The sequence below is a fragment of the Vanacampus margaritifer genome, chromosome 5, assembly GCF_051991255.1.
Source record: "Vanacampus margaritifer isolate UIUO_Vmar chromosome 5, RoL_Vmar_1.0, whole genome shotgun sequence".
NCBI lineage: Eukaryota > Metazoa > Chordata > Actinopteri > Syngnathiformes > Syngnathidae > Vanacampus > Vanacampus margaritifer.
The window spans coordinates 13,477,173-13,504,021 of NC_135436.1; the positions used below are offsets into that span (position 1 = coordinate 13,477,173).

The 26,849-nt window shown below is 39.4% G+C and overlaps 1 protein-coding gene across 1 annotated transcript; it reads right to left on the reverse strand.

The window, feature by feature from the left end:
* On the reverse strand, positions 1–24,954 carry pid1 (phosphotyrosine interaction domain containing 1). Its single transcript, XM_077566905.1, has 3 exons — positions 24,239–24,954; positions 13,334–13,480; positions 1–2,089 (listed from the first exon to the last, which is right to left on the reverse strand). The coding sequence occupies exons 1-3, from the start codon at positions 24,266–24,268 to the stop codon at positions 1,589–1,591; spliced, it is 678 nt and encodes a 225-aa protein (XP_077423031.1). The 5' UTR covers positions 24,269–24,954; the 3' UTR covers positions 1–1,588.
* Positions 24,955–26,849: the final 1,895 nt, after the last annotated feature.

Consider the following 26,849-nt stretch of genomic DNA (forward strand, 5'->3'; position numbering starts at 1 on the left):
TGATCTTTGTAAATGCTTTATATGCAACCGTTTCTTGATCTTTGCAGACACTGTATAGAAAACACTTATGGAACATTTGTCAAACATTTAAAGCAAGTGGGAGATTTCAAACAGACATGACTCATGTACAGTTTTCTACCCCTTCAACCGGCACACATCTCTTCCAACATTTCAATCTCATCTAACGCACACACACACACACACACACACGCAAACCACTTTTATCAGGCTCTCCACTTACGATTCACAGTAGGATTTATAACACTGTTTCTTTATCGTACGACATTTCTCAGCTTTTTTTATTATTTAAAATATTTATAAACATTTATGCTGTAATATTTGGAAAGTGATACATACATTTTATTTACATAAGCTTATTAAGTGGGAGCCTAATGCAATGTGCATGTACATACAGTATGTAGAATTCAATGCATGGCTGAGTGTGTGCACGTTAGCCTTGATTCATCCAAGCGTTTGTAAGAACCTTGCTTGAGCCAGCTCTGCTTTCCAGGCTTCTTGTGTGCGTACGTCCCACTCAACACTTATCATTCTGTTGGAATCCTTGAGGTGGGGGGGGGGTCCAAATCCGCCGATCTGTTCGATGCAGTCCCATCAGAGTAGTAGTAGTTTGTCGCTCTCTTAGAACTACCGTGATGTTTTTTGGACAAACATTCAGAGGCCACAAGATCTGAGCCCGTTGGTTGCATGGTGCTACTCCTGTGTCGATCTTTTTCTACTTTCCGGGGCAACAAGCACTTGCGTCGTGTTCACAATCATCTCTAACCACAGACCAAACAAAATAAGAGGGCCCACACATTCGGCCTAATACAAATCAGGTTTCAGACAAAACAAATGTACTGTAGATGAAATTGAGGCACATAATCTGACAGGCAGCGTTAAGCCTGGATTTTGGTATGTTTGAAACAAAAATCAGACATGAATGATTAACATGTCACGGAAAAGCTCTAACTATCAACCTTTTCAGAGCATGTGCAACATCTACATATGTTTCTTTCTATAGATGTCATTCATGTACTGACATACCTAAGTACCATATGAGTAAATATCTGTAAGTTTGGGGGAGCCTAAGAAGGTACCGTGACGATGATACGGTGACACGACTTTTATGAAGGCATCGTAGCCATTACGCAAGCTCCCCAACAGTCTCATAAACTCTGGCTTGGGGCCCCAAATAGTCAGATGTCTGTCCCTGACATTGTAATAATCAGCTTGTTGAGACAAAGTCTGAAGATCAGACATTGCAGTTTGTGGTTCCATTGATAGAAAAGCTTTATTTAATAACCACAAGTACCTTTGCTGGGTGCAGTGCGACCCAAATTCCAATTGAAATATCTGGCCAATCTCTTAAGGGTGGACTTGACCCACAAAGACCCAAATTATTATTTATATATTTTTGGACTATACATCTTGAAAGTCTTATCATACCAGTTGAGTTGATTCTTCGCGTCTGCTAATGGTCCGAGTGAAAGTAAAAGGGGAGAATGAGAGAGAGCAGCTAATCTGTCCGTCCTTCCCTTCACCCCTTGATTTGTAAGAACGGGGATCAGGAGCTTCCATCAGCATCACTTCAACCATCGTCTGGGGTTGAATCTTCTGGAGTAGAGGAATCCTCGGCAAACTCGTCCGAAGAGCCGCTCTTGTGGATGCGCCCGTCGCAGCGCATGCTGTGGAAAGTCTTGCGGAACGCCTCCATCATGGAGTGCGCTAGCTTCTTGGCCTCCAGCTTGCTCTCGCACTCCACGGCGTGGCAGTCCATCTGAAAGGTCAGGTCGTCGTTGATCTCCCGGTAGATCCAGGCAAACACGTTGGGTCGGACGCTGTGATCGGCCGTGCAGTATGCGATCCGCGCCACCTGGTAGGTGTCCATGGTTACGGAGCCCTCGCCGTGGCCATCCATGTGGTGGAGACGTACCTGGAAGGGCCGTATCTCCAGGAGGGAGCTGCCAGGGGCGCACGAACCGTGCTGCTGAGCGAGAGCACGATGCTCCACCAGACCGACCACCGCTGACTCCGTGCAGCCGGACAGGAAGTCGGTCCCAGAAATGGTCACCTTGCCCAGGTAGGTCACCTGCAGGAAACAATATTACATTGTGTTCATAACACAAATCATTTCCAAGAAGACAAAATATAGAGCTTTATTTATTTATTTATTTTAAACCAAATGTACCTCACCTAGACAACTTAAGAGACTTGACACTAGGGATGTAACGATAATGGCAATATCGCGATATTAAAATTGCTCGTTTTTGTCATGTTATCTGTTTTAAAAAAAAAAATGCCAAGTTGTTTTCCATTTGTACAGTTCCTGCACCCTTTGGTGGTTATTAGTGAAGTTTCATTTTAATTACGCATGTTTTGACCACCTACGTTTAAGACCCATGAAGGGGAATGTAACAGGTTTGAGTTCCTCCACAAATTGTAGGTGGTTTACGTACATTGTTATCTATACTATTTAAACTAGGGGTGTCAGGCGATAACATTTTTAATCGTAAGTTTTTTTGTTTGGTTTGGTTTTATTGATTACACATTGTGTTAATCACATGACTTTAATAGTTAACTCACGATTAATCACAAAGTTTATATCTCCTAAATGTACAATAAAATATTTTTTTCAAAGTTTTAATACTCTTGTTAACATAAAAGTAGAAAAAATGTTTAACTAATAGAAATATGGCTACATGTTTTACTCATTGATACTGTAATTTCATAATAATTCATAAAATTGAGTTAAAATTTAAAAGATTTACTGTACTGTAAAAAAAATTTGCGTGACATTGATTTGTGTTGAGGTCATTTTTTTCTGCCACTAGATGGCATAATTGCATTTATAAGATGTTGGTGACATCTCAGTGCATTTTTCTTTTCATATTATTTAATCTAAAGTAACTTGTGAAAATTTGCACTTTATTTGTTTTTACTTGACCCCCGTCTCCACAAATATATGCATTATTAATAGTGCTGTCAAAGTTAAAGCATTAACTATTAATTAATCACAAAAAAATATTGCATTAATCATGAATTAACGCAGATTAATCATTAATGAAGACGTCCTCATAACATTAAATGTAGAAAGATTGAACACATAACCGGTGCTCTTCAAATTTGGCGGGAACAAATACTGATAAAAAAAGCCTTTTTTATTAAGTGATTAATCGTGATTAATCAAAATTCTAAAATGTGATTAATCTGATTAAAAATGTAATCGTTTGACAGCTCTAATGATTATAAAATGTATTACTGCTAAATTTTGATGAGGACTTTAATTGTGTGTTAAAAAAATAGTGGCGTTAAAGGAACTTTCAATTAACTCAAAATTAACACACTAATTTCGACACCCCTAATTTAAACTACAATTATGACCTCAGCTAATTAGCATTGTCATCAAAATGACTCGCCACGCCTATTTCTAAGCGCTTGTATTCAAAGAGAAAAAGTATTTTGCTCAACAATTGCTGACACAGAACAACATAAAAAAAAACAAGACAGCATACCAGAACCGCAATAGACCGTGGAGATTGAGATGGATAAATTGTGAAGTTCTTCACACAGTTCTTGATGGAAACTGAGAAGAGCTCAGCAATAACAGCTCACTTGTGCCTTTTTTGCTACACTACTCTTTATGGCTTTATAAAAATACACAGAGGAGGAGCCTTCGACGAGCCAAATACTCAAATAGTTTTCACTCACGTCTGTGTTTATAGTGGAACTGGGAGATGCTTGTCGCTCAAACTTTTATTACATTGCTTCAGATGATGTGTCTTCAAATATGAATTTATTCAAATGTCAAATTGAATAGAATAGACGTTTCTGCCAGGCAACAACAAAAAAATAAGTAAGTTAGTAATATCTTTGAAAACAAGACAATGCATCTTGAAGAAGTTATTCGAATTTGAAAAAAATGAGTACACATGCATGTTAAAGAAACAATTCTACTGTAAGTCAGACTGACAGCATACGGTATGAAAGAGCAGACACCCATGTCTGCTTTTATTCATAACATACTTTCCTGCTTTCACGGCTTATGTTTAGTCTGCCAATGCCAGGGCAAAGCCCCTTTTCTCCACCATGACTTCAAATGAATGGGATCGTTCAAGAAAGTGTGCAGAACAACTGGCTAGTCGTCACTGCGGTGCGTGTGCGGTTCTGTGAGTCAATGAACAAGCGTCAACCGAGCAAAACTCTACGGAAATATGAAAATTCATGATGGTAGTAACGTATTTCACAACCCACGGTTGCTAACATCATATACTTTTGCCAGACACTATGAATAAATTTATCTACCTTCAAGGGAGAAACTAAAGATTTTGGAAGGATGTAAGAATGCAGCTTTAACTCATTCATTGCCATTGATTGATTGACTATTTTTATTAGTTTAACATTTTTTCCCACTTTTGTTAACAAGAGTTGGAAAATCTAGAATTGCTTTTATTGTATTAAAACAGATATAAAAATTGGGATTAATCGTGAGTTAACTAGTGAAGTCATGAGATTAATTACGGTTAAAAAAAATTAATCGCTTGACACCCCTAATTTTTAATAATCTTTTCTTAAAAAAAAACGTTTTATAAAAAAAAAAAAATTAAAGAAAAGATTATTAAAAATGTTAATCGCTTGACGCCTCTAATTTTTAATAATGTTTTCTTAAAAAAAAAAGTTTTCTAAAAAAAATTTTTTTAAAGAAAAGATTATTAAAAATTTTAATGGCTTAACGCGATTAAAAAAAAAGTTTTATTAATTTTTATTTTTTTAAAGAAAAGATTATTAAAAAATTAGGGGCATTAGGCGATTAAAATTTGGCAGATCCAATGACCCTTCAGATTCAGATTAAAATGAACAGCATTCATCTTAAGCGCTAAGAGTGGAAATCGTCCAGCAGAGCAGTTTTTTACAATATCACCGGAATTGGTTGAAAGGAAATATATTTGACACATTGTAAAGTGGCACAATGCGCAATATGTCAACAAAATTGTTTTGCAGTTACTGTGCGCAAGTCTTTCCAAGAGCGTGTCAGGAATGTCTAAAAACAAGCAAAAGATTCAGAGTTGAAAACAAGAGTGATTTTTTTGCTGGAAGAGTTTGTGTGAGTCAAACCACAAATTTGCTGGACTGCAGCTTTGATCGCAAGCGCTGGCTAAAATTGACACCCTAAATCTATCAGCAAGCAGCACACATCTGCAGTCCTCCAAGTGATTGAAAGCCAAGCATGCGTCTTTAAATCATCTCGGAGAGCACAAGAGTCCTCCCCCTTTGTTTTAACTTGCCATGTGTTTCTCCTCTGTTGCCTCCTCTTCGCATAACTTTTCCCACTATTCTCTCGTTTATTGGTTTCTTCAGTGCACACATCACACGTCTTGCCTCCTTCACATCGTTTACCCTCACATAACCTCGACTGTTTTGCACTCCCTCATTGGGCTAATTGTTAACATTTCGCAACGGTCACATTCAAGTTCAAACATTGATTCCATGTGATTCCAAGACTGCATGATTTCCAGGTTTCTCTACTCCAACACACCTGATTCAATGATCAGGATCAATATCAGACTCCTGCAGAGCTTGCTGGTGAGCTTTTAAATATGAATCAGCTGTGTTGTACGTGGGAAACCTCTCAAACATGCAGGACTCAGGCCCTCCAGGACCGGACTTTGACACCACTGGCATAGAGAAAGTTCTGAGGGAAGGAGGCCTAACGGTGCTGCGTTTAAGTGTGCCTTGGAAAATTGACAACTCTTACACTTTTGTACAGGCAGTCACAACTTAAAAGACATGCTACAGACATGTTGAACTCATATTCCACAAATGTAATATTAATCAGAATGTCATGTTTAGAATATGAGGTCGCATATAACAAACATATTGTCAACAATTTTCTTTTGGGTTGACTTCCCCTTAAGCTAATTCACTCCCAGCCATTTTCACTGAAGCAACCCCCTTCGCTCCTAGCTGGTTTACTGGATTTTGAATGATTTTGCAAGGCCCACAGAATATTGTGTTCTATTGCTATAAAAACATGGAACCTACCAAAAGAAAAACTAGAGTCTCTTCTTTCGTCAAGAAAAAAGTCTATCTGTTACCGTTTTGCAGCAATTAGCATTAGAATATAGCTAAGTTTCATCATTATTCACTAATCTGTTTAAAAGAGTGGGGTGAAACAGATTGTTGCAACATGGCCCTGGTTGATCTCTTATACTCAGATGCCACCTGCTGGCCTTTTTTGTAGTAACCATTGCTTCAAGAATTCTCTTCAGTTCGGAGGCTGCATCAAAGCCTTATGTATGCTCTAGCATTAAAAAAAAACATACAAAAAAAAGTGTAAATACGTCATTGGGAGCATGGGAATATTTGCAATAGAACATATTTATACGTTTTTGGGTGCAAATGAGTTAAAGAATGAGGCAGTGTGCTTCATTTAGCATATAGCATTTTCTGGCAATGTTTAACAATGAACAACCTAACATTATGTCCAGGCTGTATATAAATCACAATAATAATTTAATTCAGTATTTGTAATAATAAATAAATAAGTCAAAGCAACAAACATCATCAAATTAGTATGACAGAATGTAACTTAATCAGATATTTTAAACCAAATAGACATGCTTGTCACAAACAGCACACATTGACATACAAATTTAGCGAAAATAAATAAATGCTTATTTATTATCAATGATGAATAAAGGCCATGCAGACAAACTCGGATGCAAGGGGGGGGTGTTGTTATTTCAAGATGGGAAGCCAAGATGACGAGTAAATGCAAATTATGAGACAAGAAAGCAACGGATACACAGAGGGAGACAAAGCAAACATCCGCAGCCGTGTGAGCTGGCTGGTAGGAGGACAGACGGGAACATTTTGGCCTTTTCACGACCACACTGTGGGTGTCTGCTGATATGTGCGCACGGAAGAGGTGCAGGACTGTGGCACAGCTGTTGCAGTTATCAATGGGGAAGGAACAGAGGAAATGATGGGAAAAAAGGTGAAGTTTGGAAAGCAATGGTGAGATATCTGACCCTGATGAGAAGCTTGGGAACGTAGCAAAGGAGAGAAAAATAGTCAAAGGAATGCGATGAGAAAAGGGAGGAGAGAGATTTTGAGCAAATCATGCACATGATCAGAGCTGGGAACATTATACAAAAAGAAGGATGTTTCAGCAATGGCCATTTCAACTATTCAATACTTTATCACTATTATGTCGTAAGTGAAATGTACACATGTCGAAAGTCTTGAAACACAAATGTGTTGGCTGACGCCTGCACAGCTGATTATTTCACACTTGCAACATTTTTATGGTAATACAAAGCCACTAGAGCTGGGTTTGAAAAATCCAATAATCGATATCAAATCGATTTTCCTTCTCGAGCCTGATATTGATTCATAAAACCATGAATCAATTGAATATCTCTTTTGCCCATAAATTTATAAGAAAATATAATTTTAAAGGCCAAAATGTTGTTGGTATCTGTTTTCTTGAATTGTACTGTTCACATACAATACAATTTAAAAGTATTTTCTTATAATTATGAAAAACCTGACTTATTTTTAAATTATATTTATAATTATTGCTTAGAATTATAAAAATATTTTCATCTCATCCTTGCTGATGTCAATGTTTGTGTAACACTTAAGTGATTATTGCACATGTTACTTTCACTAATCAACTAAATCACTTAACAGTTATCAATATTGGATTGAAGTGAAGTGAATCTAATCGAACTGAACTCTTGTGAATCGAAATGGAATCGATTGAGGAAATTAGAATCGATACCCAGCCCTAAAAGCCACGTTATGTTTTATATTTACTGTAACATAATAAGAAGAAAATATTTGTGTTCTTCCCACTGCCAAAAAAGTGGTACAATATGGACATTGAGTGAAATATTTGGTAAGCAAGCAAAATATGTTTTGGACAATGGAATGCATAGAAACATTTGAAATGCTTGACACCCCCCTGACAGCAGCTAGCTGTGTTAGTGTCACTGAAGAAAACGCCAGAAAGCAGCTACTGTCCATGAAGGCACGCAACATTGCTCAGGGATGTAATTTGACCAAAGTGAAATTATCTGAAAATTTAGCCGGGGGTCTGGGGGCCGCTGGCACCCAGCTAGGTTCAGGGCTCATGGGTTTTCCGTGTTTTTAAGTACTTTCAATGCACTCACATGACAAAGAAATAGACAAAACAACAGCATAAATTTTCAATGTATATTGAACTATCCCATATAAAATGGCAGTTTTAGTCAACTCAAAATCAGTCACATTCAAAAACATTGGACTGCCTTTGCTTTTAAAAACTATCACTGAGAATATCATCATATCTAACTAATGTGATTACTAAGTTAACACATAAATAATGTTGAAGAGTTCAAATTTCATGAACAAATAATTGTATCATGACCAAATGAAAAGTAACTCATATTAGAGCATACCACAAATGTCTTTGTTATAGCAGAAGATGTTATCTGTCGGAGTCATGTGCATACACAATGAACTACTAAAAAAAAAAAAAAAAAAAAAAATCGGAATTTTTTTTTTTGGGGGGGGGGGATTAAAAAAAGCGGAATTCCGCGAATTAGCGGAAAAATCACATCCCTGATTGCTAGAAAATTGCAAATTGACCACATAGACACAAGACCAAAGTGACATCCTGTTTAAACAACCGAAACCAAATGACTAATTGGCAATCTTAACAGAAGATTTGGCACTAGCAGCGTCCGAAAAGGTCAGAACACAAATGTTGCCCTGTCAGAGACTGAGGCTATCTTGACATTTTCCCTCAGAAAGGCCCCCGTGTCTGCATCCCCCTACATGACTGGGAATCCACGGCTTGGGAATGCAGCATTCCTGAGGAGGTTGTTAACATTCCTCCAAACTTATTGAATCAGCACAGCACAGCTGGCTCCACTTGCCAAGGCATGCAAAGATGGGATGCGTGCGGGTCTGTGCATGGAGCGTGTGTAAAGAGCAAAACTTAGTCTGAGTGTTTTGGTTTAGGTCAAATCTGTAGTAGCTCAGTCTGCATGAAAGAAGCTTTTATATGCACATCTTAAATGCAGCACTATATATTGCAGTAATAGTACACTCCATAATATGAAGTACCCACCACTGGACTTTATTAAATTAACTGACGGGTTATTTTGTGTCGTGTTAGCGTGATGCCTCACTATTTACAATACGGCTCTGACACAGCTCTCACATCTGGTCTACACATGGTGCAAACACAAACCAGATCAGGATTGAACATTCTGGATGGGAAACTAATGCATGTTTTAGTAAGCCTATTTTCCTCCCCCACTTGCTTTAGTATATATTATAGAATTGAAATTTGCAAACCAGCAAGTCTATTTAAAAAATATATATATTGTACAAATAGCAAAACTTCATGTTTCTCCTACAAAAGCCATGAGCTAGTTCAAAAAACGGGTTGATCATTGGGCGATCTAAAGCTTCACAAATTACCCTAAATTAGAAAAAGTACAGATTCGCTTGTGGGGGAAAAAAGTCTAATGTAAATGTAAATAGATTTATTTGATATTAATAACTAACTAAAAACTAATGAGCAACGTTTTTTTTTAAGTGCACAAGTAACACTGATATGAAAACCAAACAAGTAGTTTTGAGAAATCCAATACTGATCTGAGAAATGTACTGAACAAACTAAACTAACTTAATGAATCTTAACTCATTCACTGTCATTGACGGCTATAGATGTCCAAAAATTCATTTGAACTATTTCTATTTGTTTTTTTCCCACTTTTGTTAAAAAGAGTATGAAAACCTAGAAATTTTGTTTTATTGTACATTTAGAACAGATATAAAATTTGTGATTAATCGTGAGTTAACTAGTGAAGTCATGCGATTAATTACGATTACAAATTTTAATCGCCTGACGCCCCTAATTTTTAATAATCTTTTCTTTTTTTTTAATAATAAAAAATAACTAGTGAAGCCATGCAATTAATCACAATTAAAAATTGTAATTGTCTGACGCCCCTATTTTTTTTATAATCTTTTCTTCTTCTTCTTTTTTTTAAATAAAAGAATTAATTAACAAAAGTGGAAAAAAATTTTAACTAATAGAAATAGTTAAAGTAAAAAAAATGTACGTCTATAGCCGTCAATGGCAGTGAATGAGTTCATCTGTGACTACCACTCTGGCGTAGATGCAAAGTGAAAACTATCGGACAGTGTTTGGATGGATGTGAAGTGGACTGCTTTACCAGCAGCAAGCCAGGCAAGGGAAATGAGAGGTGGCCTTTCATCCATGCTAGCTGTTAGCTTTGGCAGTATGTCAGCGGTCCTCAGCCAGCCTTTCTGTTTGCAAACTGAGACTGCGGCTTCAGAAGGAACGAAGTGGAGGAGGGGATGAAGGAAGCATAAGACAGAATATAAAACACTGCGAGGGCCATAAATGGTGTCATATTGTACCATCGCCTATAAAAGTCAGCAAGGCGGATGGCGGGGAGAGCAAAGCCGCTATTGTTTCTTCAGTTTTCTCTCATTACAGTATTGAGGCAAAAATGTCTGGAAGTGGAGACGCTCTGGCAGATGGGCAGACAGATATGCAGACAGGCAGCTTGTGAGTCAGACAGGATGTTACACCTGCCAGCACTTCACATTTGAGGAAGTTTCGCTAACAGATGGGAGAGATTACTTTTATGTGGCTAGTGCTCTGCTAAATAGTGGTAGTGGTTTCCACGGCAACGCGGCTTGGCATCCTCCACAATGCTGGAAAGAGCGGTGAGCTCAGAGGCTACAAGTGGATGTTGAGATTCACACCAGGAAGAGAAGGGCTATCAAGTCCAGTATGCTCAGCCTTCACCTAGGCGACATATCAATATTTAGTTTCTTTCGTGGCGATGACAGCCAACTGTGTGATGCAAAGTGCCCACTACCATGACTTTGCCATAAAACGACTTCTAATCAAAAACATGCTTTAAATTTACGTCGCTGAATAACACTGACTTTGACATTACTAGTGTCAAATAATAATTCAATGTATAATTCATGAAAACGCTGAAGTGGCCATAGGAAACAAGTCATTCGGGGTCACTGTCAAATTTAGAGCCATGGACTTGTTGTATACATGAACGCACTATCAATAGTCCCCTGGCCGCTGAAGCTAGAGGGCAGCCATCTTGCGTTGCCAATTTTACTGACAACTTCTGTTTTGTTTTTTTCATTGGAAACTCTGTAACCAGTGCGTGTTTGATGCTAGGATCCCTGAATGTAATAATGGGAGCCTTTCAAAGAACCACTTCACCGTTTGTATTGCGCATTCCGACTACAATCACACACAAAAAAAGTACTTCTAAGAGCAGTTTTACCACACAATACTCTTTACTTTTACTTGAGTAGATGTGTGAAGTAAGTAACGCTACTCTTACTCCGCTATATTGGGCTCAATAGAGTCGTTACTCGCCTCCTCATCCATACATTAGATTTACCGTATTTTCACGTAAGCGCTCCGCTTGACTGACTGTGAGGGAGCATTTCCGCGGACACTAGTGATGTGACGTCCACCAACGAATGACTTTTGAACGACTCTTCAACGTGAGAGCCATTCAACCCCCATAAGACATGACTTCAAATGAGGTAAGAAAAACTCCACCCCTCTCCTCCCCAAAAGAAACTGCGGAGTGTGAGGGTTCGCACACTCTACTATAAAGGGAAGATAAAAGCCGATAGGTGCAGTCGGAGTAAAACAGTCAGGGCTCTTCGTACTCATCTGGGCATTGGTGGAACATGCATGATGTAAAAATTACCTTTTTAAACAGCACAATGCACCTTTAAGATTACAAATTGGTGGCCATCTTTAAAATAAATCACTTCAATTGGTAACACACAATTGAATTATGTTAGTCCAAAGTGACTATATTAAGTTTAATTAATTATGAGTTCAATAAATGTAATATATTGACCTGAATTAAGTTAATCCAAAGTGACTCCAATCTAAAGTATTAAGTTTAATGAACTCATAATTAATTAAACTTGATATATTCACTTTAAACTAACTTAATTCAATCATGTATTACCAATTGAAATGATTTTTTAAAGTTGGTCAACAATTTAAATTATAATCTTAAATTGGTTCAAGAATTCTCTTTTTAGAGTGTATAGCATCTCAGTGTTGTGAATCATGAACCACAGAGGTTATGTTTACAATTCGCAGCATTTTTTTTCCTAATGGGATTTTGCTTTCATTTGATTGTTGAGGGTTCTGACAACCCTCATCGTAGAGAATTTTTTTAAATACTATTCCTAGCGAATAAATGTGCATGTAGCGCTTCTCCCAGACTTATTGGTCTTACACAGTGGGTATTTTTTGCTGTAGATAGAAAATAACATGAAAATGTTGCAGTCAATTGAATGTATTCAAGTTGTAGCAATGTAAGATGGCCGCCAGTAGCATCACTGTTAGTCCTTTCATATATAAGTCCGTGAACCTACTCACCCCAAAACTGAGTGGAAAGGGTCAAAACAAAACAACAACCAAAAAAAACATGTAAATAATTTCACTTGCTGAGCAAGGGAGCTAACTAAGCAGTCAGAGTGCAAAACAGTGGTTGCCAAATTATAGACATAACTGGTCCAATAAAATGAGATTTCAGACGCAGCCAGCTGGAAGGATGAAGAATAATGAATGCCTTTTCCTTTCTGAAGGTCTTTGGGCCATCATTTTATGGACTAAAAACGTAATCAAGATACATTGTGAGGTCATGACACTGAGAGAAGAGTTTCCACTGCACTTCCTGTTTCAAAACACTTTCAAATCCATTTCTAATTTGAAGCAATATATTTTTAGTTACATAGACAGAGAATTAAAAATGGCAAAGCCCGTGTGTGTGTGTGTGTGTGTGTGTGTGTGTGTGTGTGTGTGGGTGTGTGTGTGTGTGTGTGCGTGTGTGTGTGTGTATTAATGAACACAAACCATCCGTGTACTAACCACGGGCTTTTCTACTGACTTTCACTTCATGTCCACATTTGAATTTAAGGAAGTTTGAGATTCTGTTGTTTGAACTCTCGTCCATTTTGGCCTCTAAAATGCAAAGTGTTTGTTTGTACGCTTTGCGGAATAAGAGTCACATGTGTGCGACATTGTGTCCACACTGCAAGAATCAACATTACAACATGAAATCACCTTAGTTATCAGACTGTAATAGCCAGGTACAGTAGCAGGTTAGGTAAAGTACATTGTGGAAATGAATAGAACTCAGTGTCCAGAAGAAAAGTTGGATTATGACTGTAGTAATACTATTATAGAATTAGTATTCAGGGAAAAGACTGGATTTGGGGATTATAAGGTTTCATGTGATTTTACCTTGTATCCAGCATGAGTTTTGTTCTTTGTAAGTGGTGTGGTGGAGCAAAGTTCAATGGCCTCGGGCTCATGGAAGATCACCGTGGGCAACGGCTCCTTTCTCAGCGTCAGCACATTCAACTTGGTCTTCAGCATGCTCTGAAAGTGCTGAGGAGAAAGTGGAGAAAGGTTAACTTAAGTTTATTTATTTCAGTCTGGACCAAACAAAAGTTTGCACCCCAACCTGAGGCCAAATAAAAATGAACCTTCATTACACAGTTGAGCCTTTTCACGGTTTTATGAGTTAATTGAAATCGTCAAGGACAAGAATCAAGAGCCCAAATCATTTAATCAAAAACGACCTTTTTGTGAACTTTTTAAAAACAAAGGATGGATAATGAAATCTGTACACATGAAATTATACCATCAACCTTAGACCCTATAACGCCATTGTCCATCCATCCATCCATTTTCTTTACCGCTTTTCCTCGCAAGGGTCGCGGGGGGTGCTGGAGCCTATTCCAGCTGGCTTCGGGCAGTAGGCAGGGTACACCCTGAACTGGTTGCCAGCCAATTGCAGGGCACACAGAGACGAACAACCATACTCACAATCATACCTATGGACAATTAAGAGAGTTCAATTAACCTGACATGCATGTTTTTGGAATGTGGGAGGAAACCGGAGTACCCAGAGAAAACCCACGCAAGCACGGGGAGAACATGCAAACTCCACCCAGGAAGGCCGAAGCCCGGACTGGATCTCACGTCCTCTGCACTGGGAGGCGGACGTGCTAACCAGTAGAGATGAGAAAATGAAGCCTCATGAAGCCTCATGAAGCACTTTTACTATTTTTTTACTCCTCTAGATGGTGCTCTTGGTTCAAATATAAAGGCTAGTGCAATGAAAATGTATTACGTTTCCACTGCCTTTTTAAACCAATAGTGCCATCTAGAGGAGTCAAAAAATATCACAAGTGCTTCATGAGGCTTCCTTTTCCCATCTCTACTAACCAGTCAGCCACCGTGCCGCCCTAACGCCATTGTATTTAATCATATTAAATACAAGACATTTTGAGCCCTCTATTTCACGAGTATAATATTTTTTCTCCATTAAAACCCTGATATATATATGATCTGACACGTACATTGCACAAAAATTCCATTAGAGGGCAGTATCACCCAGGCGATGGCTTTTCCAGCGACCTTGCAAGATTGAGAAAGGGGAGACACTTATACTTATTAATAGTGGTAAATGTTCTTTATGATTTTTGGAAATACTACTATGCTCAATATGCCTGTTTATTATTATAAATATTTTGACAGTTATAAATGTACACATTTAAAGCATTGTGACCAGATGTATCAAAAATGACACAAATCAAAAGTCATATGTGGAAGTTGTTCTGTTCAAAAGAACCAATAAATAATCAATTTACAAAAAGAAAAATCTGAATTTTCTCTCATATATTTCATGGTTCAGGCTTTTATGGGGTTAAAAATGTGTTGTTGTTTTTTTGCACTCATGATGTCCTCTAAAGGTTAGTCATCCTTTTTAGAACTTCTTACAGCAAATCGAAGGTCAAGGCGCACCCTGGAATGAATTCTGTGTACGCTCAAAGTGCCCACTGTACAAATACGCAGAGGGATGCTTTTGCACCAGAAAGTGGAACAAGAAGAACTGATAAAAGGAGTATTGCACATGCCATGAAAACACAAAAAGGGCAAGATAACTTTTTCTGCTCCTACAAGTTTTGATGCATAGGTTCCATCTGTAAGCCAACCGGTGTATAATATACAGTGCCAAAACTGTGAGTGGTGGTTACAACTCATCAAATCACAAATCATGAGATCAGATCAAAATATTTGTATTTATCTGCAGCACTGGGAATTGCTTTTAGCACTTTGACCACCTCATAAAAAATATAATATCCTGCAACAACTACTGGGGCCATTGCCACATTCATTGACTGTGCAATGACTTTTTGGAGAAAACAAACAGTTGGTTTACATGTCATAACGGAAGGATGTAAGGCAAGTATAAAAGGTGCAAGGAGCAGATTGAGAAAAAAGTTGACAGTTGAGTTGTGAAAGTAAAGCCACATGTGTGTAAACGCTTGCTGACCTCCGCGTCAGCACTTTACAGTTTCCTGACAGCGGCTCACATTCCTGCGGTCGAACCGGGCACCGAGTGAAGGGAGGAAAGGTTGCCCAGCCCCTACCTGGAGCAAAAGGCCTGAGTGGAGGGCCACTCTAATTTGTATTTAGAATATTTCTACTGTGTTTAACGCTATTTCTCATATCTCCAAAGAGTAGACCCTTCATCAAGTGATGACAGCTATTGATTCTATTTTGGATTTCGACTCGGCGACAGATGCAGACTCCATCGTCAGACCAGTACTGGACTGCTTGTGAGACAAGGGTCCTGTCTGCACGCTACAATACACAATGGCTGGCGTCACAAGGAAACCTCAGAAACCTCAGCCAAGATTAGAAAACACAAAAGCTCTGTTTTGAGATTTACATTTCAGCAACTATTTTGTGTAATCTGAATTAGTTTCAGGCGCCTAATCCACACTGATCAAAGTGTCACTGGAGAACCAAAATGTGATCCCTAAACTAACTTGCTCAACATTCTATATCCCTGAGGAGCTTAAAAAAATATTTCACAACTCTGGAAGTGGAGTTAACTTTCTGGTCCTCCAAACGTACGTGAATTTATAACTTGGCTGTTTACATTTACAGGTCACATTCAGCACAGCCTGTCCATTTAACTGGAAAGTGAGTCTGAATAGAAATGAAGCTATCCAAATTGTTACACAATGGCCTAACGCAGCTAGTATAAGATGACCAATTTGAAGATCCATCTGTCAAACCATCTCACCGTTTTTTGGGTTAATGGGGTATATGCCACGGAGGAGGCGGGACTTACGACTTCCGGGCTTCATACATCAGCTTTGTTTCCTGTTCCGGTGTGCGACGTGTGGGCCGTGTCCCAGTTCTTGCGCTTCCGCCTTTGTGCCCCTCAGTTGCGCATTCCCGTTGACGGGTGCAAGTGTGTAGTGTGTCTGTCTCAGTTGTCCAAATTATTTCAGAGAGCTGAGACTTCCTTGCCGCCAATGGGGTAGATGCCACGGACTTCCGGGTTTTACACATTAGCGCTGTTTCCAGCCACTCGCACCCCAACCCCTGCGCCCCCCAACCGCCGATGAGCGGGAGCGCGTCTTGGCTATCTGAAATGCTTCGGACACTGAGACACTACACTCACTACACTACACACTCGCAGCCTCGCACCCGTCGACGGGAACGCGCAACCGAGGGACACAAAGGCGAAAGCGCAAATACTGAAGAGACTGGCAAAAGACTTTCAACCTTGTTTTTAAAAGTGATACTGCAGAAGGAGCATTAAAACATGAACTCATGCTAGTGCAACTGGCATAGGTTAGTGTGTCATCAAATTTTGCCATCCCGTCATTTGTCATTTTCCAGCGGCTGGGCCACCAGTCCATCATCAAATAAATCATTCATTGTCAATAAGTCACTCCATCTTCGTTATTTTAACTGCGCTTCCATCGCCGCTAAATTACAGTTTGTCACCGTCACCGCTATTTTAGGACCGTCATCCAGTCCGAGACTCTGTCATCGTTATTTTAACCACGCTTCGGTCATTGCTAATTTACAGTTCGTCACCACTTATTTTAGGGCTGTCAAATCTTCTTCTTCTTCTGCGTCGTCGCGTTGGCAACAATAGGGTACTACTTACTATGTTGCACGCAGGCGCAGCACAAGCAGACACAGCCAAATGACACGGCGTGGTGATTGGTGAAATAAGAACAATATGGGACAACGTCGTTGCGGTTTGTGGGACCGGCGAACACAGCCAGCTTCCTTTACCGGCCGGGACGATCTAAAAATGGAGCAGGCTTGAAAAATGGGAAACGAGATTTAGCACAACAGGTCACCACCAGAATGACTAGATATGATGTTCTCTTTTTTTTTTTGTCGGAGGACGAAGAGCCACTGCTCCACTAAAAGCAACCCCAATGTAGTCAAACCCGCGTGGCACGTGTTTCCGTCAGTCGTCAGGAAAATGGGAGTTTTGCGGTGACGGACTGAGAAAGTCAGTACCGTCGGTAATGACCCGGTTAGTCAGTAGCAACAGCCCGTCAGATTTTTAAAGTTTCCCGTCATTCACTAGCAAAGCGGGCATCCGCCAGTGATGGACTGATGGACCTTCCGTCAGTACTGACAGAATGCTCAGCTCAGGTGACCAGATGACATTTTTGTAGGTCGCATTTGCGAGCATTGGTTGCAGTCTCAAGCCCTGCTTCCACTGAGCCATAGAATCATAGTGAACTGAAAAGAGAGAACCCATTTAAATAAATGAGACAAAATTGTATCTACTGAAATGGTTTAGGGTAGGTATCTTTCAAGTTTAGCCATAAATATACATATATATATATAAAAAATAAAAAAGAGTCACAAATTTGCTCAATTATGTCTGACAACTAAATGATATATGTTTCTACACTGATTAACTGCTGCCTGTATCCATGTGCCAAATGTAAATCTTTGGAACTTTAAACTATTCATTGAGGCTTGGAAGTGCCAGCGACGTGAACTTTCAAACAATTCACAAATTCATATTTTATGACTAAGCATAGGCCAATATTGTTTTAGTATGAATATTTAGAAACTGCTTATAAGTTATACCAGACATCATTTGGCAAGTAACATTTTTTCTTAAGTGCTAATCAAGCTTGGAGAGTAAACAATGCATGTATTGTTTAAAAGATTTAATACATACAAATAAAGGAGATTGTTCACCTAATGCATGCACTGAAAGTTGATGACATTCTCCAAGGAAGGAGCTTGCCTACAGTCTTTGGAGAGCATTTTGTTCGGCCTCCTGCAGTGATGATTTTAACAGGTAACAGATGGTAAGTTGATCTTTTATCCCTCAAAGGAAGCAGTACAGGAAAGAGTTTCCCCGGTCAATCTCGAGATATGGAAAACCTCGACAAAAAAATTGCTCAATATGATAAGATCACTCTAACACTGAAACTAGTGGCTCCGTGTCTCCAAAAATGAGACTATAAGACAATCGTGTTTTTTAGCTGGTTCATTTCATAATACATTTCATATTACAGACTTGCTGCTAAATCCTCCCTGGCTTTGTTGATAATTATGCAGCTACTCCAACATTCTCAGGGTAACAGAAGACTGTATATGTAAAATTGATATATGTGGGTTTTGGATGTTGTGATTTATTTACGTAGGGTGAACATGCTTGGGCTTAACATAATGCTGTGTATTGATTGATTAACAGGGACTTATCACTTCTGTGCTACAAAGTAATGTGGAGAAGGAATTTAAGCAGCTTGTGTTGTTTATGGATTATGTCAGCATGCACTGTATGAGTATAAGAGTATAAGTCACATTTTTGGAGTGGAAACCGAGACCAAGAACAGTAGAACTCAGACTCACCCGTAAAAACCTGCAGTCAATCAGATTGTGACTCTGTATACTTGGATGTCCAATCCCTGATGCTAGGACGGTTTACAAGGGGGAAAATATCTCGCAATATGTGTGAGATCAACTCTATCCTTATTCTGGCGTCATTGGAGGTTTGTCATGTTGTCAGGGAAAAGTGCTGGCTACAAAAAAAGTAACCACACCTCAGCCACAGGGTGACTTAATAACATTACAAATCTTTGGCGTAAACTAGAATCCCACTGAACCTTCTGAACAAGCCTACAGGGGACCAGAAGCAGAAACACACATTTTTAATTTTAAAGTATAGTGTGTTAAAAAAAATAAATAAATCCCAAAACAGCTTTCACTTGGGCACTAATTTAACAACAAACAATCTTCATGATAGTCATTAGGAGTGTGCATATCCCCAATAAAAGGCGATTCGATATGTATGTATCTCACATGGGGTGTAATACGATTCCATTCGATTCATTGGGGTTATGATTTGGTCTGATAATGTACGGATGAGTTTAGAGGCTGTGATACAATGAATTTCTTGGCATTTTACAGTATGAATGAACTTGTTAGCAAGTTGCTGCAAATGTGGCATTTCATTCAATACGACGGCGTATTAGGCCCACGTATAAATATATATTTCTTAGAGGGCGGGGCCAATATAATTTGCCACTTTGTAAACTCGTAAATTTGCGGGTTTATAAAGTGGCAAATTTGCAACTTTCTAAAGTGGCTGATTTGTGAGAAAAAAACTTAGAAACTTACAAGAAATACACGTAGTGTACTACTCATCTGTTTGTGCCAATACTTTTCGGTCAGGTTTCCAAATAAGGAGATAGTAATTGCTTTAGCAGAGATTAAACGTATGATGTTAAGCATTCATTCTTTGAAGCATTGGGTACTGCCAGCGACAAGGGCGCCTTGCTTTGCGAAGGTCCACACCCTGAGGATCAAGCATTTAAGTTAATTTGTTAAAATAAATATTTACTTGTACATTTATGTTTCCAGATATGGTCAGTTAGCACTTTCTGATCATTAAAGTAATGTAAACGTGAACTGGATAGATGGATTGGATGGATGGATGGATGGATGGATGGATTGGATGGATGGATGGATGGATGGATGGATGGATGGATTGGATGGATGGATGGATGGATTGGATGGATGGATGGATGGATTGGATGGATGGATTGGATGGATGGATGGGTGGATTGGATGGATGGATGGATGGATTGGATGGATGGATGGATGGATGGATGGATTGGATGGATTGGATGGATGGATGGATGCATGGATGGATGCATGGATGGATGGATGGATGGATGGATTGGATGGATGGATGGGTGTATTAGATGGATGGATGAATGAATGGATGGATGGATGGATTGGATGGATGAATGTATGGCTGGCTGAATGGGTGTATTAGATGGATGGATGGATTTTCCATCATGCTGCTTTGTGTCTCTTGAGCAACACAACAAAAGGGTGCCAAAAAGTGGTACAGAACAGACTTCTTATTTTAGAACCAATTAACAATGATACCACAGTACCTCACGTTATAACAAGGGAACCAATTTTCACTGATTAAGTTTCATCCTTCAAGTTTTGTTTTCTTTGCAAATGTTATGTCGTGCCAATCAATATTGAAAGCGCGGCGTAAAGATCTGACCAGAATCTTTCACTGAAGTTTCGTCTCCCTTTCTGAATCATCATCATGTGGAGAAAATTAGAGATGGATTACTGGCATTGACAGATGCTTTGCCAGTGGCCCGATGTGAAAATGTGTTTTTCTTTATAGGGAAACTGTAGCTCCATGTGTATAGTTGTGTCTTATTTTATTATTATTTCAAATCACGTTCATCATAACTACAACATCCACCACTGGAAAAAAAAGACTGAAAGACAAAGAGGCAGACACAAATTCAAACACAGGTGACAATGGGAACCAGTCGTCTCTTTCTGACATGTCAGGTCCACATGTTTTCTCCAGCAAAGGCCTGTTTGTCAAGTGTCACACATAGTTAAGTGTCAAAACGTGGAAACCAAGGCTAAAGAAAGAGCTGCTGACACAGGAAAAGACATACTTGCTCGCCACAGGGATTTTCAAAAAAAGAACATTGTCTGTGTCTTTTTGTGTTTGTCTGTGCGTGCACTTGTGCCAAGACCAGCGTAGGTTGGCAAGAGGATGAAGACGAATCTTTTGAAAAGACAGAAAGAGAAGTGAGGTCAAGCAAAAGATTAATAAGCACGCTGACTTTGATTTATGCTCTAACAGCTTGCTGTCTTTTTCTCAGAAACTCCCGCTGCAACGTGTATCTCCTCACCCCCGGCTGCCGCCATCTAGCTCTTCTTCTTGCCTAAACATGAGATTCTTATGCAGCAAGACATCAGGTGTTGCCATGGCAACAGAGGAGCAAAGCCAGTGAGAATCTGGTTGTATCGCGGATGAAAACAGAAAAAAAGACCAAATAATAAATACAATAAAATGGAGTGCAACCAGCTATTTGATGGCTCTGCGGAAATCCCCGTCAACCCTGACTCAACTGACGTGAAGGATATCAATGTAAAGAGGGCTGTTGCTATGGTTACGCAGCAGGCGAGAACCTGCTACTGCACTTAGTTATAATGCGATTCTAATGGTTCTTCCCTCATTTTGGTGTTATTAATTACAAATATAACTTTGCATTTATCCCTGCTACTATTAGGTAGGCATGTTTACGACAGGCCCTCACAATGAATGGATCTGCCAGAGAAGAAAAAAATGCTATGATGAACCCATTTGAATTATTCTGGAGATAATTATGTTCATTTACTGAGATCTACAACTTTTTCAAACATTAATTTCATCCTGTTAAAACACACATTGGTTCAGTCTGAAAATGTTCAATAACTGGCTAATCCCACAATGTGGGTGATGTCTTTTTTCACAACAAATCCAATAAATCACTTGTATTTGTTTTTCATTTTGGCTAAAGAACATACAGAAGTTGTTTGCCAAATCACTTGATCAAAATGCATTGCATAACAACAAGCAGAGTCAAGTCACGTTAATTTTATTGAGGGCTCACTATTGTTGTTTCTACAAACTCATTTCCTGCTCGTAAAAAACAAAACAATTCATGGAATTGACTGCTTAAAAGAGAACAAAGTCGGACAATACTGGATGTTTGATACCACGTTTTTTCAGGCCGATACCAGTACGAGTAATCAATTCTTGAGTAGTCACCAATACCGATAAGAAGTACCGATACCACTACTACTTTTGATATATAAAAGTTCACAAATACAGATCATTTTAAAGAAAGACCAGCATAGATCCCAAGATAGCCTTTTTCCTTAACAATACATGAATGGCTGATAACTTAAAATAAGACCACCTATTGGCCGGATACGTTACTCACCCATCACCCAGCTAGCTTTAAGGCATGGTGTGGAAGTGTGGCGGATATACAGTATATATATATATATATATATATATATATATATATATATATATATATATATATATATATATATATATATATATATATATATATATAGTTGTTAGATATGACACTGAGATGACACGAACAACTATGCCACGTTTAAGAACAAACCGAGAACAAAAATTTGCATGCCATGTAAAAAAATAATAATAATCCATTTGTAAATCTGACAATAATTCAGCGAGTTAAGTGTATTTAAGTGGGAAAATCAGTGACCTTGCCACTGACTAAAGCATAGTGCACCAGAGCAGTCCACTGTCCTAAGATGGCTGACCAGAGACAACACTGCAGACTGCACCTTAAGCCATCTAGTGATACTAGTCATATTTTAAGAATATACTGTGAATATATATGTGTGACTAGTTATATTGTTTGTCTATATGTGTTGCTGGACCGTTTGTATTCAGATATGTGTTGTTTAAAGGGTTAAAGCAGGGTTAGTCCATCTATGGATAGTGCATTAGCATAAAGATAGCGGAATTTCAAAGTGATGCGGTTGCTTTAGATACACAATTTGTAATTCGCTTTATTTTATGTTTAGTTTGGCAGTAAACCTTAACTGGGAGTGGCAATAAACAGCTTGCAGCCTCTTGAACCGTTCACTATCTGCCAAACGGCTGCTTGTTGTGAAGTGAGTTCATTGAGTTTGCTGCCACCACCAACAGCGCTTGTATCTCAAATTTTTGCTCACATGTCAAAGCAAAAGTGATGACTCGTATCTCGATCAAATGTGAAGCTAGTCACTTTGAAGGCAGCTCTGGAAAAAAAAGCACTAGACGTCTATTTGTATTTAGACCTTTTTTTTTATTACTATTATTATTTTCTGCAAATTGATGCTCAAAAAATCATTTTACTCAAATGTACCTATAAATGGCGACATTTTTGCATTGGTCTTTTTTAAGAACTGTAGAAGCTAATACTGGTAACTTACATTTAAAATAGCAGACACTCTTGTAAAAAATATCTATATTTTCATTATAACAAACATGGCGTACCACAACAATATGGCTAATAGTGAAGTTAACGAACTTTATCCATTGGATGATCGTTGGAGAATGCGGTTGCTAGGCAACGTATATGTCTCGCTGGTTGTATAACCACTTCGAGCGCCTATTAATAAAATGAAGCGGATGAGAGGAGATGTTCGTAATGGTGTAATTTACAGCGGCCACAGAGTGCAGCTCGCCCTGGAATACAAAAAATATATAAATAAAAAGGGCAACTCTTAATAATTCGTCATTCAATCTTGTTGACGTCTGGGCAACAGAGAGGATTGTGCAAGTTCACTTGGCAGCCATGCAGTCCACAGGCAGGCGCACATCTGGAGAGTATTATGTCTGCAGGAGACTCGAAGAAAGCCCCCCGCTTATCAAACTACGTGTCATTAACGAGTATTTTCACATTTCCACACAGGCACCTAGCTGCCATTTCACACAGGAATGAATAGAAAAACAAACCAAACATCGTGGCGTTTGCATGGTGGAAGGCCCGTGTTTGCACACCTGAGGTTAACGTTCATTTGAAAATAAAATGTGTTTTGGACCGATGCCACTATTTTGGGCATGAGTGAAATGTTTGTATTCGGGGCGGGGGGGAATATATCAATATATCACATTCACTTGTGAGTGTCGTGGAAGACAGCTTTGGCGCACACTTGGCGTACTGTGAGTAGCTGCACGTAAACGTATCACCAAATACAAAGACGTAGAGGCAGCGAGTGGGAAAATGACAAGTTGGTCATTTTCGACTCATTTTAAATGATTCAAAGCTGCCTGTAGATACATTTTTTTACGCGTAAGCATCTGTAGCAATTCAAAGTGCAGCAAGTCTCTCCTGCAGCGTACACACATACACGCATCACGGCGGGAATCAGTCTTCGTAAAAAGGCAGCACAATCTTGATTTTACGACTCCTTGTCGACATTAAACGCAACCTGCGGCCATCGTTGTCCTACCTGCAGTCGCTCCGACGCTGGTTGCCACATATTAGCGGTATGAAGGGGTCTCCGTCTTGACGACAGCTTGTACTCTGCTCGTAGTCCGGTTCACATCTGTTCGCTGTTGCGGTTCGCCTCTCTGCCCTCCTTCAGCCTGGACCAGTCGGCGACCAACGCTGTGTTGCTCCGCCTGGCGACGGTTACTTGTTTCCCCAGCAGGTGGCACTCGACGCTCGTCTGTCGCTGTAGCTCTGGGTGCTGCGTTCAAAGACTCACAAAAATTCCACAATTCTTATGGTTGTTAGAAAATGCTTTTGTTGCAAATAACTTTTAAAATTTAACTATGTTTTAAAGTGTATGGGCGTCATGTAACGACCGTTTTCTTAAAATGTATTTATTTATATTTCTTGTAATCATTATAATCCCCCAAGGAGGAAATTCATCTTACCAATGTGCTTTCTACAGTATACTTTGTGCTTCACACCACACAGACAACCAGCTCACACAAATACAGGAACGAAACAAGAAAGATGTAATGGATGTCAAAACAGTACTGCACCTCTTTGGCTTGTCTGTTGGGGTCAGTGGCTTGCTTAAGGTCACTTTGACAGTACTCAGAAAGAAGACTTTCTCAGAAGAAGACATTTTTTCTCACCATAATTGAAAAATCAAACGGAAATGTTAAAATAATATGGAATCAGTGAAGAAAAATGACAGGTATTTATAACCTTGCCAGCCAGATTGATAATTGTGATTCACTCGAGGGAGTTCTTCACATGATCAAATCTGGTACTTCACTCGACAGACCGGTTCGGGAAAGGCGGGACTTGCTGTACAATACTTCGAGATGATAGGACGATGCGGCACTTTAAACATTTGTTTCGACCAATCAAGGTAACGGATGAAAATCTCGTTTTCCGTCTCGTCCTAGGGTGGGGGCGGGGGGCACGAACATCTTTACCATACCATACCATATCTTTAAAAATACACGAAACGCCTCTCACTGTTCAAATTCAACAAATCAACCCCCCTCCCCCCAACGGCGTTGATGTGTAAAACCCGGAAGTCAGAAGTCCGTGGCATCTACCCCATATGTATTCTCCGGAGTTTGTGAACTCAAAAATACCTATCTTGCTGGCAACTTGGTTAGTAGTTTCTCCCATTTTTAAAAGTGGTGTTTCCATTCCTCATTCCATGGCAAATATTTGACCCATCAGTATATTGCCTACAGTGTCTAAGATTGCAGGAAAAACTGGTGGCAAAACAAATAATTAACCATTTAAACGCCACACCCTATGTTCTCCATCCCATGCAGTTTGGCTTTAGAGCTAATTATTCTACAGAGACTGCCACCTGTTTCAACACTGACAGCTCTGCTGGATCGAGGTGGGGTTGTTGGTGCTGTGTTCCTCTGTCTCAAAAAGGCCTTCGACACTGTCAATCATAAAATCTTGTCAAAATTATGCAATTTTAATTTCTCCCCAAATGCAATCAATTGGATGGAGTCTTATCTCTTTGGCCATTCCCAACATGTCAGAGTCCAGTCATGTAGATCAGCAGCCCTTAATCTCTCCACCGGTCTTCCCCAAGGCTCAATTTTAGGGCCCTTGTGGTACTCACTTTATGTAACTGACCTTCCATCTGTCTGCGCTGATGTAGTCGTATACTGATGACACTGTTGTTTACATTCATGGCAATAATGTCTTTCAGGTGGCTCAGAAGCTCTCCGATTTCACGGTTAATATCACAGCTTGGGGGTACGCACGTATCAGCTTCGTTTGGATTCCAACTTTGTGATTGGTTAGCGTCCTCGGACAGTTGAGCGAGGTATGAGTGGTTTATTGTTGTCAAAGATGTGGATTGTATGGAGAATGATGTCAATATGAGCTCAGTATTGTTCATTCGGTAATCTTACCAATTCGACATGTCATCATCATTGCTCTCTCTCTTTTGTTTCTTCTTTTCTCTTTTTCAATTTTTTGTACGTGCGTGAGTATGTGCATGTGCGGGCGTGTGCATATGTGTGTGAGTGTGTGCTCATTAATTCACCTAAAACCTATAAAAAAAATCCCATACCGTTCACCTAAAGCCAATGCTTCAGAATCCAGCGAGAGTCGTGAAGTTGTCAGGAGACCCGAGGAAGGATCAAAGAAAATAAAGAAAAGTGAAATCCAGCACCGACCAACACCTACTACCACACACATCTTACAATTAATAGCTGCCATTTTATGTTTGTCCACATTGGGACTTGAAACATAACCTTCCAACTCCCCAAGCTCAAATTCTTACAACTCACACAACACACACAAAAGGTCAAGTCAAAGGCCATTGACAGGGCCTCTGATAATAAGCAAAGGTCAAAGCAGTCAATAACATGCTGCAGCGTTATGTGTGGAAACATAAAAGTTTGTAGGTGTTTTGTGTGGCGTGTCTGCAGCCGCAATCTGTCTGTGTTGAGAGCTGTTTACACCAGGGAACATCTGGATCAAGCCTGAGGTCGCCGAGGCTGTTCACATTACTAACACTCCATAAAAGGTCTTTCCCACAACCGACTGTTGAGTCTGGTGCATATGACCTTGTTCCGTAGCAGACATTCACATCATTATTTCAAGTGATTATGGCTCATTTC

Coding starts and splice junctions, on each gene's coding strand:
- pid1 (XM_077566905.1), bottom strand. CDS start 24,268: ATGTGGCAACCAGCGTCGGAGCGACTGCAG. Junction 13,481..24,238: donor CAGCGTCGGAGCGACTGCAG/GTAGGACAACGA, acceptor CTTTCTCCTCAG/CACTTTCAGAGCATGCTGAA. Junction 2,090..13,333: donor AAACTCATGCTGGATACAAG/GTAAAATCACAT, acceptor TGTTTCCTGCAG/GTGACCTACCTGGGCAAGGT.